The 15868-nt window shown below is 41.7% G+C and overlaps 1 protein-coding gene across 1 annotated transcript in view; it reads right to left on the bottom strand.

The window, feature by feature from the left end:
- Window positions 1–458: 458 nt before the first annotated feature.
- The window catches only part of ASIC5 (acid sensing ion channel subunit family member 5), a 34347-nt gene continuing 18937 nt past the window's right edge, over window positions 459–15868 (bottom strand). The window contains exons 5-9 of the mRNA XM_040332174.1: window positions 11599–11746; window positions 9075–9131; window positions 8744–8912; window positions 3962–4053; window positions 459–1539 (exon numbers count right to left, since the gene is read on the bottom strand). Coding sequence (XP_040188108.1) covers window positions 1358–1539; window positions 3962–4053; window positions 8744–8912; window positions 9075–9131; window positions 11599–11746 — 648 coding nt within the window. The 3' untranslated portion in view covers window positions 459–1357. The remainder of the gene's footprint in view (window positions 1540–3961; window positions 4054–8743; window positions 8913–9074; window positions 9132–11598; window positions 11747–15868) is intronic.

The following is a 15868-nucleotide window of genomic DNA, read 5'->3' on the forward strand; positions in this document are numbered from 1 at the left end:
TTACTGTATAAATGTGACTGGCAGGGAACGGGTTAACACTAGGGGGTGAGGAAGGGGTTAAATGTATTCCCTATATAGTGTTCTAACTGTGGGGGAAGGGGGGTGACTGGGGGAGGTGACCGATCTGTGTCTCTATGTACAAGAGACACAGATCGGTCTCCTCTCTCCCTGACAGCACCGCTGTCTGTGAGAGCCGGCAATGAGAAATGATCTCATATGTAAACATATGAGATCATCTCTCATTGGCCGCACAGATTGCCTAGCAAACGGCCACTCCGTTCACGGCGATCTGTGATTGGCTGTGTCCAAGGGACACGGCCAGCACAGAAGTTCCCCACTGCGCGCTCGGGAGCGCGCGCGGGGAACGCGGAAAGGGGCGGACATGAAAACACGGCGCCCCAGAGAAGTAGAACCACCCTGCGGCCGTATATAGTCGTACGGCCGTCGGGAAGTGGTTAAGTAGTATCTTGAGCAAGACTGCACATACTCACACGTGCATGTGATTTTGAATTACAAAAAAATCCTTAAACATTGTGACTGAGCAGTATTTCATAATTTGTGAGGATCTAAATTTGACTGGGCCTAATTGTGCTGGCTTTGTTTAAAATGTACAGGCTACGGAGCATGTTATGCTAATGTAAGCCTACTAGAGGGTCACAAGGCTGGAACATTAATATGCATTCGTTTTTAGACCATTAGACATTCATGGGCTACATTCTTGTTTCAGTGATTCCCTTAGTAGCGGAGGATAAGGATGACAATCCCAGAGCCTTTCACCTTTAAAAACAAGTTAGCAGTGATAGTTGTATAGGTGTGCTTCTACCTCTTTTCACATCATAGAACAGGTGTTGCATGAAACAGTCTTAAAGCCCAACTCCAGGAAAAAAGTTATTTATGCGTTATGCATCAGTTACTCCTCAGATTTGATTACAAGCATCTCTTCCTAAGCAATGTAATGGCTCAAAGTCACAATGTCCTTTAATTTCACAGTTTCCAAGCTAAATTTGTGCCCAGGGGACCAGACATGTTCCCTGCTCATCATCTTCTTGGGCACTGGTCCCCTCAATGGTCCCATGAGGTTGCCTGCCTGTGGAGCCTATGAGAAAGAACCTGGCTGCTGTTTCCACCAACAGGAGGTGTCCACATCAAGCAGGCAGCAATGTGGACACCGAAGAAGGAACCCATGAAGTAAACAGAAGAAATTAGAAGATCATCATGTGACCATGGCTTCAGGTAAGTAAAATTGGCATTCCATTTTTTTTTCCAGCAGTTAGAGGAAGGTGAGAGGAGTGGGAGGAGGGGTAACTAATATCCTAGAGTTGGGCTTTAAGTTTTCTCACAATAAATATTTTCCTGTTTAGCAATTCTGTATCTCTTGTTTGTATCTTGCTTGGCTGACTGCACACTGAGATATGTTGGGTATTTTCAGCAATATGAATGCGCAGGCCCAGAGAACATTTGTTAATACAAACTCCATAATTTCTATAACTGTAATCATGCTTGCTCCACAAAAAAGACCAAGCTGTCCACCCACATCAGCTGCAAGAAAAAATATTGATAATAATATATTAGATAGTAGATGTATGACATGCAAGACAACTACGTTTTTTAAACATGTGATCAAAGTAGAGGAACCTCTTGCTTATAACTGCTGACATGAACGATTAAGCAATTCATAAAAAGAAGGTTTTGGATAGAGCAGGGGAGGGTTAAGATTTACAACTAAACACAAGTAAAACAAGGATACAGATTTTCAATGGGTCAACCAAATTATCACAGGATGCATTATCTTTGGTTTGGCAGCACTACACAAACGGGGGGAAAGACCAGAATTGAGAATCCATGTACTGTATATACAGTCCAATAAGATCAACTTATGCCGCGTACACACAATCGGAATTTCCGACAAGAAAAGTTTAATGTGAGCTTTTTGTCGGAAATTCCTACCGTGTGTAGGCCCCATCAGACATTTTCTGTCGGAATTTCTGACAGCAAAAATTTGAGACCTGGTTCTATGACTATGTCCACCTCCATGGGCGCTGCTCCTGTCTGGCCGTTTATACAGTCACCACATTTAACCACTTGTCCACCGAGGACGTCATATGACGTCCTTGACTTTGTGCAGTGATATCTGAATGATACCTGCAGCTAGAGGCATCATTCAGATATAGCCGTCTTCTGCTGGCGATTCTGTGCACGATAAGAATGATCATAGCGGCAGTTCCCCCCCTCCCGCCACCATCCGGTGCTTCTCTGGGCTCTCCCGTGCCATCGGGGGTCGGAGAACGAATCGGCCAGCGCCGGCTCACGATGATAGAGATGACTGGTGACCAGATGGTCACCAGTCATCTCTATGACCGTCGGAGGCCTGGGCGAGACATTGTGATGTCACGCCCGGGTACCCGAAAGTAAACAAAGCCCCAATCACGGCTGTCGGCATGAGATCGGTGAATTTTTTTTCAGGATCTCATGCTTTCAAGCCTGTAGGAGAGATGTGGGGTCTTATTGACCCCACATCTCTCCATAAAGAGGACCTGTCTCAGTGATTCCTATTACAAGGGATGATTACATTCCTTGTAATAGGAATAAAAGTGATATATATATATTTTTTAAAGTGTAAAAATAGAAAAAAATAAGTAAAATAAAATTAAATGTATTTATTTTTTAAAACACCCCTGTCCCCGGTAGCTCGTGCTCAGAAGCGAATACGCATGCAAGTCCTGCCCACATATGTAAACGCCGTTCAAACCCCACATGTGAGGTATCGCCGCGTGAGTTAGAGTGTGTGCAACAATTCTAGCACTAGACCTAGCAGAGACTAGATCTCCACGTTGCCTATGGAGAATTTTAAGTGCCGAAGTTTGGCACCATTCCATGAGTGTGCGCAATTTTAAAGCATGAAATGTTAGGTATCTATTTACTCGGCGTAACATCATCTTTCACATTATACAAAAAAATTGGTCTAACTTTACTGTTTTGTTATTTTTAAATTCATGAAACCGTTCTTTTTCCCCAAAAAAGGCATTTGAAAAATGATTTGCGCAAATACAGTGCGAGAAAAAAAGTTGCAATGACCGCCATTTTATTCCCTAGGGTGTCTGCTAAATAAAAATATATAATGTTTGGGAGTTCTGATTAATTTTCTAGCAACAAAAAAAATATTTTTACATGAAGGAGAGGAATGCCAGAATAGGTCCGGTGAAGAAGTGGTTAAAGATTGCTAAGCTGCAATACATAACATTTTTGTATTGGTTTAATATTGCTTTAGCTTTTGCATCTTTTAAATTTAAATGTATTCATCTGATTTTAGATTCCTTTTGTGCCTCCTTTATTATATTAATGTGGAACTCTGTATGTTTCTTTTGCAATGAGAGCATCTTACCTGCCTGCTAGCAAGTTACTAAAGGCAGTAAAAAGAGTTGAGCATTCACAGAAGATATGTCTCCTCAGGGCAGCCAATCAGGATGGCTGAAGACAACAAACCCATAAGTAGGGTAAAGATGTCAGCAGTGACAAGGAGCTTGTGGACATTGCAGCACTGGGGTGGATGTAAGTTGTACTTTATGTATCATTTTATTATAATGATTTATTTATTATTATTGTATATAGTGTGCGGTATTTATAATTTTTTATAAGTACTTCTTACAACATAACTAACTACAAATAGCAAAACAAATTGGCCTTGTTGCATGAGTATGTAATGCACTGTAACAAGGAAACTGTTAAAAAGACAACTTGGTTTCCCATATCTAATCGTTTGCTAAATGTGAAATAAAGCAGGCTATGAGAATAGAATGTTTAGAACAGTTTTAAAACATTTAATAGCAAAAACTAAAATTCATTCCATATTGATTGGTTCACAAAAACACCATGAAACCCATACATTAGCTCTCTAAAACCTAAAATGATAGTACGAACAGATTATAATTATTACTAGTATTAATAATAAATCAATACTTACATAGCAGTGCACTTGACGTCATAGCTTTTTGCTGCTGGGTTACTTTGTAATTCAACTCACTGTACTTAATGTCAATATACACTAAGTTATTCCTAGAAAAATATACATTTTAAATAGAGAAATAATGTTTATGTCAACCTATTTGCACTGTTAATTAACAAGAAAGCAATACGTGCGATGATAATGTGAAAATTGTTAGTTTACATATTACAATTTCTTCTAAAAAGGTTAAACAACAAATACTGTATTTATCGGCGTATAACACGCACCTTGGGGCAGATCCACATAGATCTGCACCAGCGCAGCGTATCTGAGATACGCTACGCCGCCGTAACTTACCCGGCTTTGGTTTGAATCCAGAAAGAATTCACGCCGTAAGTTACGGCGGCATAGTGTATCTCTCGCGGCGTAACGATGCGGAATTCAAATGCGGCGAGTAGGGGGCGTGTTTCATTTAAATGAAGCGCGTCCCCACGCCGAACGAACTGTGCATGCGCCATCCCTAAATTTCCCGCCGTGCATTGCGCTAAATGACGTTGCAAGGACGTCATTGGTTTTGACGTACGCCTGTCGGATCTAACCCAGATGCCGTCGTATCTTGTTTTGAGGATTCAAAACAAAGATACGACGCGGGAAGAGGGAAGTTTCAGGAAAAAACCTTTCCATGGCTCCCTGCGTATAACACGCAGGCACAGTTTACCCTCTATTTTCAGGGTAAAAAAAGTGAGTGTTATACGCCAATAAATATAGCAAATAAAATGTGTTGGCTCTTTTAAGGTTTCCAGTACTGTACATTAAGCATTGTGCATTTCATATAAAAAGATTTAGGTTACAGACAAAGTTATCATTAGAACTTATCTTTTTAACTCTTACTATATTCATAGGTAGCCCATTCAGAAATGATCATCTAGTCCAGTAACCCTGGCTAGTTATAGAATGTACTTCCTCTAAGTATTTTCTGAATAGGGCTCCTAGGTAGTGCAGAGTAGAGCATTAGCCAAAGTTAGAATGTATCCCTTTTGCTACAAGTCAGATGCCGACATGATGATAAAAAGGCAGCAATTAATTGCTAAGTAATGGTTTAGCACAACCCCCATCCAATTCCAATATTCTGAGCAAACCACGCAGTAAGAACAGAATATCTTCTGTGCCCACCTGCTCTCAACAGCATCCAAATGATTTCTTTTAGTCACTCACCCAGACCTCATAGAAGCCAAACTGTAGAAACAAGGATGTCTGCTAATGCAGCTCAGTGGTATTGTACTATATAATGCAGAATATAGAAAAATGCTAAACATCTGCTGGATATGCAAAGTTGTCATGCCTGATGTGTGTTATAATGCCAGACCATTTGAAGTAAAGATTGGTTCCAATGAACCTACCATAAAGCAACTCTGTGATTGAATCTAGTATAGGTTGACCCTGTTCTGGTCTGGGCTGTTACCTCTCTGATAGTTACACAAGCAAGTGCACTGCTCACTAGATTCTTGAATGTGTAAAAAAAAAAGTGCCTGGTACAAAATGTATTTCACATTTTTAAGAACATCAGATATAACCAATGCATTTTTTTGGGGGGGAACTCCTATCTTCAGGGATTAAGCAATCGGTGTAATAAAATCACAGCAGAATGCACAAAGGGACCTGTGTTAAGGCTTGATGAGGGCTAGCATCTCCTGATGGCACGGTAGACTATTTTATGCCCCCAAAATGCATTGTATAGACTGTATCTGACGTTCCTAACCATTGTTATATTGTTATATATATACACACAGAATTTGCACTTCCTGTGGGTTTAGGTTTGTGAGAGGTTTATTAAAACTTAAAGCCTTCTGAGCAGCACCCGCTGAGTCATTTGAGCCTAAACACATACATCAGTATGGATACGGCTTGAGTTTGACATCTCCATGGGTGCAAGGGGAGTCCTATGGGTTCAAGATTCAGAGTCCCAGCCAGTTTATGTGCAGGTTTGCGTTGAAGTCTTTTTTAAATCATAATGTACTGCATCAACTTTAAACTTTTGCCAACAAGCTTAAAAGGACCAATAAGAGAGGTTTGGATAGGCCTTCCCCCTCACTCTAAAAGGATGGCACCCATAGTGTCAATGAATTGGACACTGTTGTAGGAAATGCATCAGGAAAGCTAACAAACTTCATAGGGTAAGAAAAGGGTCAGATTAGGAAACCATACCTTAAAGGTTTTGTAACCCTACACTATGATTCCCTACCAGCCCCCCTATTTTAAGCTGCCATAATGCACTGTGTAATTGTTTGTTAAAAACAATGGGCCAGATCCAGAGAGAGAGTACAGTAGATACGCCGGCGTACTTTCAAATTTCCCACGTCGTATCTTTAGTTTGAATCCTCAAACCAAGATACAACGGCATTTGGGTTCGATCCGACAGGCGTACGGCTTCGTACGCCTTCGGATCGTAGATGCAATACTTCGGCGTCCGCTGGGTGGAGTTTGCGTCGTTTTCCGCGTCGGGTATGCAAATGAGCTTTTTCAGACGATCCACGAACGTACGCGCGACCGTCGCATTCTCTTACGTCGTCTCTAGTCGGCTTTTTCCGGCGTATAGTTAAAGCTGGTATTTTGCAGCGTATAGATAGACTTGCCATGTTAAGTATGGCCGTAGTTCCCGCGTCGAAATTTGAATTTTTTTTTGCGTAAGTCGTCCGTGAATAGGGATGGACGTAACTCACGTCTAAGTTAAAAAAATGACGTTGTTGCGACGTCATTTCGCGCAAAGCACGGCGGGAAAATTAGAAACGGAGCATGCGCAGTTCAATCGGCGCGGGGGCGCGCTTAATTTAAATGAATCACGCCCCCTACCCGCCGATTTGAATTACGCGCCAAGAGATACACTACACCGCTGTAACTTACGGCGCAAAATCTTCCTGGATTCGACTTAAAGCCAGGTAAGATACGGCGGCGTAGCGTATCTCTGATACGCTGCGCCTATCCAAATCTATGTGGATCTGGCCCAGTGCTTCTAAATAACTTTTTGTCATGTATCTTTAGGCCGGTCACGTGACTCCCGGACGCTCTACTACTCTGTTTCAGGGCTACAGCTGAGATCTCCCTCTGAGGGGCTGAAATCTGACATCAGCCTGGAGATCACATGGCCACCGTGCTGGCCGCTCAGCCCCTCCTGCTGTAACCCTGAATTGAATTAGGAGAGTCACGTGACAGGCCTGAAGATACATGACAAAAAGGTATTTGGAGGCCTCATTTTTAACAAACAATTACACAGTGCAGGAAGGCTGCTTAAAAGAGAGGAGCTGGCAGCAAATTTCAAATTTTTTAAAAGTTTTATTTTCTACTAACAGCAGCGCTGCAAGACCTTTTAATACAATGGGATATTTTTCAAGGGGTGGTATTTTGGTGTTTTTGATTATTTTTGAAGTTATGCTAGTTTTTTTAGTTTATGGTGATCGGTCATTTATTTTTCTGCTTTTTTTTACTGTAACAATTCCCTTTTAAAAACATGAGATTATGTTTCAGGGGTGGTATTTTGGGGTCTTCATTTCCTTTTTGTCTCTGGTAAATTCAGGCCTAACCTAGCCCATTACAATTCTCTTCCTAATGATCTTATATTTTGATGAGAAATTGGACAGTGACAGGACAGTTTTGCATTAGTGAAGACATGGACAACCAAAGCAAAATACTGGCAAATATTTATCTATCATTCAAAGCAGCCCTATTATTTTTTGATGAAAAAGCATGTGTTACTGCTAAAAGTGGCTAAATAAAAACTTGTTTCAAGGTGAAATTAATCCAAATTGGAGTGCTGTTGCTGTATGTAAGCCAAGCTAATTGTAAAAGAAAAAAATGTATTCTACGGTCAAATATGTGCTGCAAGTATATGCTGTTGCTGAGACTGTCCGTGAACAAACAGGTATAGCTTATATTCATACATATTTAAGGCATCCCCCAAACATGTTCTTCAAACGATTTGTTTATTCTCAATGCTGCCTTCAAAGTCACATGTGAAGAACCTATCTTTCTTTATTGTGTTTTTTTTTTTTTTATTCCATTTGCATTTTTGCATTGGCATTGGTCCCCCATGACAGTGCCCAGCTTCCAATGCTTTTTTGACCATGGGCTGCTAATTACCCCCAAAAATGGCCAGAATTTAACAAGATTGGCCTCCCTTCTCCCATAGACTTAAGTGGGATTTGCCTCCAAGGTCAAGTTTGCTAAGTTTTAACCAAGATTTGCCAACCCTTGGTAAATCAACACACAGTAGTTTCCAAAAGTTACCAACTGTCTTCCTACCTGTCTATCCATCTGTATTTGTGCCTATCTATCTACAGAAAAAAGGTGGACAACACTGGAATAAAACACAAATAAATACTGTATGTATGACTGACGCCTCTGCTCATTAATCGCTCTGTGTATATAATGCATTAATGATGCTTGCTTTGTGCATCACCCATGTTCTTATCTATAAAATAACGGAGAAAAGCTTTCTTTTCTCAGACTACACATTTGAAATCAATAGACATCTCATTTGTAAAATGGCATTTGATGTTTCTCACTGAGTCTACATGATTGATGTCAGTTAAGCACTTAGTGATAGAACAATGTTCTAGACATTAGGTTGTTTAACTGGTAACTTTGGTTTCCGCTGTTTGCAGACAATAAAATGACAGCCTTAGAAAACCTGAGGTCACAAGACAGTTCAGATATTTTCTGAAACCAGTAAGAAAACATTAATAAGTATGTGGATCAAGTTAGCAACACAAGAACTCTACTTTGAGCTTTTAAAGGTACATTTACCTTATGTAGGTTATATTTTTACTCAGCTTTTTGGAGAGGAAATCTGCAGCTTTGTTACTGGGAAATGTGGCATATGAAAGGGTAGCTGGGTAGTCAGTCTCTTCACACGGAACTGGGCAACTAGAATTATAGGTTCCAATACTACATAGGTCCAGTTTTTCGATTCTGACTGTTTAAAAACAAAACACAATTATTATACACAAACACTTTCTATGTATACTGTGTAAATATATATATATATATATATATATATATATATATATATATATATATATATATATATATATATATATCATAAATATATTTAAATTATATATTTAAAAGTACTTACAAAGTGTAGGATATACACAGGTATAAAACCTTGGAAGGTCACATTCCTTTCCAACGCCTGTCAAAAAGTTGTATATTAAAGATTGTTTAGATTGCAGAAATTGTATGTACAGTACTACTAACATTCCTAGAAACAGCTATTAATAATTATATTTATTAAATACATTAAATTAAATATTTTGGGCCAGATCCACAAAAGGGATACGCCGGCGTATCTACTGATACGCCGTCGTATCCCTGTTTCTATCTTTGGAACTGATCCACAGAATCAGTTTCCAAAAGATAGGGAGAAGATCCGACATGTGTAAGGGACTTACACTGTCGGATCTTAGAATGCAGTACCTCGGCCGCCGCTGGGGGCATTTCTCGTCGAAATGCCGCTTCGGGTATGCAAATTTGCACTTACGGAGATCCACAAAGCTTTTACGCTTCGTTTTTTCTCCGTAAGTATTAGTTTGCAATCGCAATATTAGGGCTGCTTTTACAAGGCCTAAACTAGGCCTTGTAAAAGTAGACGCTTCTACCCCGCGTCGCCGTCTTTTTTTTTTCCAATTTTTTTTTTCCCGCCGCAACTCGTATTTTTTTTTACGCCCGTCGCGATTCTCAAAACCCGGCGCAACGTAAAACCGCGCAAAGCACGTCGGGAAAATGACGTCGTGAACATGCGCAGTATGGCCGGCGCGGGAGCGCGCCTAATTTAAATGGGACTCGCCCCATTTGAATAGGAACGCCTTGCGCCGGCCGGATTTAAGTTACACAGCCGAAAATTTCTAGGTAAGTGCTTTGTGGATCGGGCACTTAGGTAGAAATTTTGCGGCAGTGTAACTTAAATCCGAATATTTAATTTACGGCGGCTGGCTGTGGATCTGGCCCTTTCTGCCTAGTATGAACGTTATGGTGCTGCTCCAAGCAAATATACACTGTCCTGATGGTACGCAGGAGTAGGGGTACCAGCAAGGAATATATTTGCTGCAGCTATGATCCTGGTACCTTTTTTAGTGACAGCAATTGGCAAGCAGTTAAAAACATTAAATATTATCATTGGTCTAATATCATATTGGCTTGTTAAGGAATTATCAATTACAGACAAACAGTGAGCTAAATGCACAGTTAAACTACATATTAGAGGACTATTTTACCCATCAAGAGATTTGCAGTTCTGCATAGTCAATAAAACTTTATTGTTTCTAAAAAAAAAAAATCTTGGGACCCAAAAACCCCTGCCAGATAGCCCGGCCAGGTCCCTGATCACAATTTCCACAGCAGAATAACTTGGTCAGGAACAAGTCCCTAGCCTGCTATTAGGGCAATAAAGGAGCAGCTTCAGACTGATAAGTCATTTCTGTGTTCACCGTCGGTTCTTACAGTATGTACTCCAGCAGTGACGGATTGGCTCCTATTGATATCTCTCCTTCTTATAGCCTGAGTGCTGCTGTATAGAGGCTGTGTCTGGAGTTCTGCTCCACATAAAAGACTAAATTAATGCAGCCTACCTGCTGTGCAAGCTAACTTTATACAGATGCTTTTATGTTTGTCTTCTGGATAGTCCTAAACATGTGCCTTTATTAGAGCTAAGAGGACTTGATGTTTCATTCCCTATGAGAAGATGGCACTCTTGATGTTGAGATTGGTGTAGTAAAACGTCTGAGGGTAGGTACATTATCAAGGTCAACAGGTGGACAACCTGCTTCTTTGGCTTTCATTGATGAGCCCACAGGACCAGCAATTTGCTGTTGGTCAGGGTTAGGTGATTACATATGCCTAGTTTCAGAAATACAGAAATACCTAATTGGTGCTGAGGGTTGAATGCCAGAGGAGGTAGTTAGTAGGTCAAAGCAATGTGAACATGTCCAATTGCATGTGATTGACTATTACTAGCTGATCCAAGTACATCTAAAGGCCCGTACACACGGTCAGACTTTTTGCCAACAAACTTCAAAATCTGCAAGTTTACAAATTTGTCCGATCGTGTGTACGCTCCATCGGACCAACTTTTTCGGGTTTCATCGGACAAAAAGTTCTGTCTGCAAACGGACAAACTTTTCGGCAACAAAAGTCTGATGGTGCCTAGTCCGACCATGTGTACAGCAAGCCATCGGACTTTTGTACAAAGTGCAAATACGCATTCTCAGAACCAATGTTGAAATCAACCAACAATAGCAGAAGTTAACCAAAGGGTGGCGGTAAAGAGCAGAAAAACCATGTGATGTTAATAAAGTTTTAGAAAAGTTAGCAGAAAAGTTCGAGCATGTGTATGCTATGGGTGTGATCGGACAACTCCCTTCGGACAAAAATCCAAGGGAAAGTTTGCTTGATGTCCGACCGTGTGTACGAGGCTTTAGTTGAGAAGTAGGGTGCACAGCAAGAATCAACAGTAAGCAGTGAAAGCTTTGCTGAATCAAACTTCAATAGGTTTAAAAAATTTGGTAAAACAAGTGGATGTTCCAGCTTTAACAAAGCGACAAAATTTCCTGAATATCACTACTGCAAGTAATTTAATAATTGCCAGCAAATACAATTGTTACCGGGAAGTAAGAATGGTAAGCATCCACATTCTTTTTGTATATAATTTGCCTTGCACTCCTGTACACATCCATATGTACTGTAGATTTCATGATTTACCAGTGTTAAATCAGGATTACATTCTCCCCAAGGATATTCTTGCATTATTGCCTGCAATTGAAACATTCCATTAATCTTCTGCAAGTTATAGTATCTATTGGTTTTAAGGATAATTCTAGACTAAGATTATATCACAGTTACAGTAACTTGTCTGAATTAACTATTGGCATCTTTCTCCTTCCTAGGACTTTCAGTCCACCTGTGCAAAAATTAATTAAATGTCAAAAAGGCAAAAAAAAATTATCCCTATTAATAGCCACAGCAGGTTGGCAGACCTGGGAAAACCACCACAGAGCAGAAATAAAAGAAGCCAGTGGGTAGTTTAAAGCATAACTAAACACTAAGGGGTAGATCCACAAAGAAAGTACGCCGGTGTATCTATTGATACGCCGGCGTAATTTCAAAATTCCTGCGTCGTATCTTTGTTTTGAATCCTCAAAACAAGATACGACGGCATCTGGGTTAGATCCAACAGGCGTACGTCTTCGTACGCCTTCGGATCTTAGATCTTTTTCGACGTCCGCTAGGTGGCGTTCCCGTCATAATCCGCGTCGAGTATGCAAATTAGCTATTTCTGACGATCCACGAATGTACGAGCGCCCGTCGCATTTTTTTACGCCGTTTCCGTTCGGCTTTTTCCGGCGTATAGTTAAAGCTACTATCTGGTGGCGTACTCAATGTTAAGTATGGCCGTCGTTCCCGCGTATAATTTAGAAAATTTTACGTCGTTTGCGTAAGTCGTCCGTGAATGGGGCTGGACGCCATTTACGTTCACGTCGAAAACAATGACGTCCTTGCGACGTCATTTGGAGCAATGCACCCTGGGAGTTTTGACGGACGGGTCATGCGCAGTTCGTTCGGCGCGGGGACGCGCTTCATTTAAATGAAACACGCCCCCTACCCGCCCAATTTGAATTCCGTGCCCTTACACCGCAAGAGATACACTACGCCGCCGTAACTTACGGCGCAAATTCTTTCAGGATTCAAAGAAAAGAAAAGTAAGTTACAGCGGCGTATCGTATCTCACATACGCAGATGTATGTGGATCTGCCCCTAAAATGAAAAATAAAAGCAGGCAGGCTCTTTATTACAGAAGAAACATGTAATAAATTACAAATCAAATTTTCTGACTGCCTATCATATATCATAAGTCCCTGAAGTGCCAAGACAGGAGAAACACCCACAAAATGACTATATTTTGGAAAGCAAACACCCCATGTTTTTTTTTCTGAAAGACAGTGAGTTTTATAAAAATGTAATTTTGGAAAAATAGATTTTTTTTTTTGTTTACACATTTATGAAGGCCCTAGGGCACCAACACAGTAGGGAGACCACCAAAATTATCACATTTTGGAAAGAAACAACCCCAAGATATTTTCTAAGAGGATGGTGAGTCATTTGAAAACAGCATTTATTTATTTGTTGCCTAAAGTTTTTGGAAAATGCAAAAAAAAAAAATATTTTGTTTACACAAAGTTGTCCGTTAATATACTGTATTTCCAACATACAGCATAGGTATACTTACAATTACACCCCAAAACACATTCTGCTACTCTTTCCAATTGTGGCTATACCATATACAATATCTCACAAAAGTGAGTACACTCCCTCACATTTTTGTAAATATTTTATTGTATCCTTCCATGTGACAACACAGAATAAATCACACTTTACTACAATGTAAAGTAGTGAGTGTACAGCTCACGGTGTAAATTTTGTCTCCCCTCAAAATAACTCAATACATAGCCAATATTTTCCAAACCGCTGGCAACAAAAGTAAGTACACCCCTAAGTGAAAATGTCCAAATTGGGCCCAAAGTGTCAATATGTTGTGTGGCCACCATTATTTTCCAGCACTGCCTTAACCCCCTTGGGCATGGAGTTCACCAGAGCTTCACAGGTTGCCACTGGAGTCCTCTTCCACTCCTCCATGATGACATGACGGAGCTGGTGTATGTTAGAGACCTTGCGCTCCTCCACCTTCCATTTGAGGATGCCCCACAGATGCTCAATAGGATTTTGGTCTGGAGACATGCTTGGCCAGTCCATCAGCTTCTTTAGCAAGGAAGTGCTTGGAGGTGTGTTTGGGGTCGTTATCATGTTGTAATACTGCCCTGCGGCTCAGCCCGCCAAAAGGAGAAGATCATGCTCTGCTTCAGTATGTCACAGTACATGTTGGCATTCATGGTTCCCTCAATGAACTGTAGCTCCCCAGTGCAGGCAGCACTCATGCAGCCTCAGACCATAGCACTCCCACCACCATGCTTGACTGTAGACAAGACACACTTGTCTTTGTACTTCTCACTTAGACCACAGGACACTGTTCCAGTAACCCACGGCCTTATGCTGCGTACACACAGATCAAAAATTCTGACGAGAAAAAAGTGTATTTTTTTCTGACTGAATTTTGGCACATACTTGTGTTGCATACACACGGTCACACAAATGTTGTCTGAAATTCCGACCGTCAAGAATGCGGTGACGTACAACACTACAATGAGCCGAGAAAAATTAAGTTCAATGATTCCGAGCATGATTGCATCAAATAGATTCCGAGCATGCATGTTTTTGTGTGTGTCAGAATTGCACACAGACGATCGGAATTTTCGACAAGGACTTTTACTGTCTGAAAATTTGAGAACCAGCTCCCAAATTATTGCTGTCAGAAATTCCAACAGAGCATACACACGGTCGGAATTTCCGACCAAAAAGCTCACATAGAACTTTTCTTTTCAGATATTCCAATCGTGTGTACGCGGCATTAGTCTGCTTGTCTTCAGAAAACTGTTTGTGGGCTTTAGAAGAGGCTTCCTTCTGGGACGATGGCCATGCAGACCAATTTGATGCAGTGTGCGGCATATGGTCTGATCACTGACAGGCTGACCCCCCATCCCTTCAACCTCTGCAGCAATGCCTAAAGACAATGGGGTAGATTCAGTAACATCTGCACTTTTTTTTACGTAGGCGCAGGGCACCGTTTTTGCCCTGCGCCCCCGCAAATTTTCTGCTCTACCCGCGATTCACGGAGCAGTAGCGTAGAGCGCATGCTCCGTCGGGAAACTTTCCCGACGTGCATTGCGGTAAATGACGTCGCAAGGACGTCATTTGCTTCAAAGTGAACGTGAATGGCGTCCAGCGCCATTCGCGATTCACTTACGCAAACTACGTAAATTTTAAATTTCGCGATGCGGGAACGACGGGTATAAGTAACATTGGCTGCCCCTGCTAATAGCAGGGGCAGCCTTACGCAAAAACCGCCGTACGCAAACGATGTAAACTGCGTACGCAGGGCTCGCGTAACGTTGTGAATCGGCGTTAGTATGCAATTTGCACACTATACGCTGAGCACAACGGGAACGCCACCTAGCGGCCATCGCAAGAATGCAGCCTAAGATATGCGGGCATAAGAGCCTTATGCCACGCATATCTTAGGCTGCAGTCGGCGTAACGAGGTTCCTGAATCAGGAGCATTCGTTACGCCGGCGCAAGTAAGCAATTGCGCTGCGTAACTATGGTTATGCAGGCGCAATTGCTCTTTGAATCCGGGCCACTCTCTGAATAAGACGCTGAGCACAGGCACTCAACTTCTTTGGTCGACCATGGGGAGGTCTGTTCTGAGTGAAACCTGTCCTGTTAAGCCGATGTATAGTCTTGACCACCGTGCTATAGCTCAGCTTCAGGGTCTTGGCAATCTTCTTATAGCCTAGGTCATTTTTATGTATTTTTTGTTTCAGATCCTCAGAGAGTTCTTTGCCTTGAGGCACCATGTTGAACTTCCAGTGACCAGTATAAGGCCTCGTACACACGGCCGAGGAACTCGACGTGCCAAACACATCGAGTTCCTCGGCCAGTTCAGCCCTGAAGCCGCCGAGGAGCTCGGCGGGCCGAGAGCTCCCATAGAACAACGAGGAAATAGAGAACATGTTCTCTATTTCCTCGCCAAGCTCCTCGGCGGCTTCCTCGGCCGAAAGTGTACACACGGCCGGGTTTCTCGGCAGAATTCAGCCAGAAACTCGGTCGGAAGCTGAATTCTGCCGAGGAAACTGGTCGTGTGTACGGGGCCTAACAGAGTGAGATCGATAACACCAAATTTAACACATATACTAAGCATTTGCAATGGACCATAGGAAAGAAAGAAATACCCACAGATAGTCCATCCACCCAAGAGCAGCA

Source organism: Rana temporaria, chromosome 1 (genome assembly GCF_905171775.1).
Source record: "Rana temporaria chromosome 1, aRanTem1.1, whole genome shotgun sequence".
Classification (NCBI taxonomy): Eukaryota; Metazoa; Chordata; class Amphibia; order Anura; family Ranidae; genus Rana; species Rana temporaria.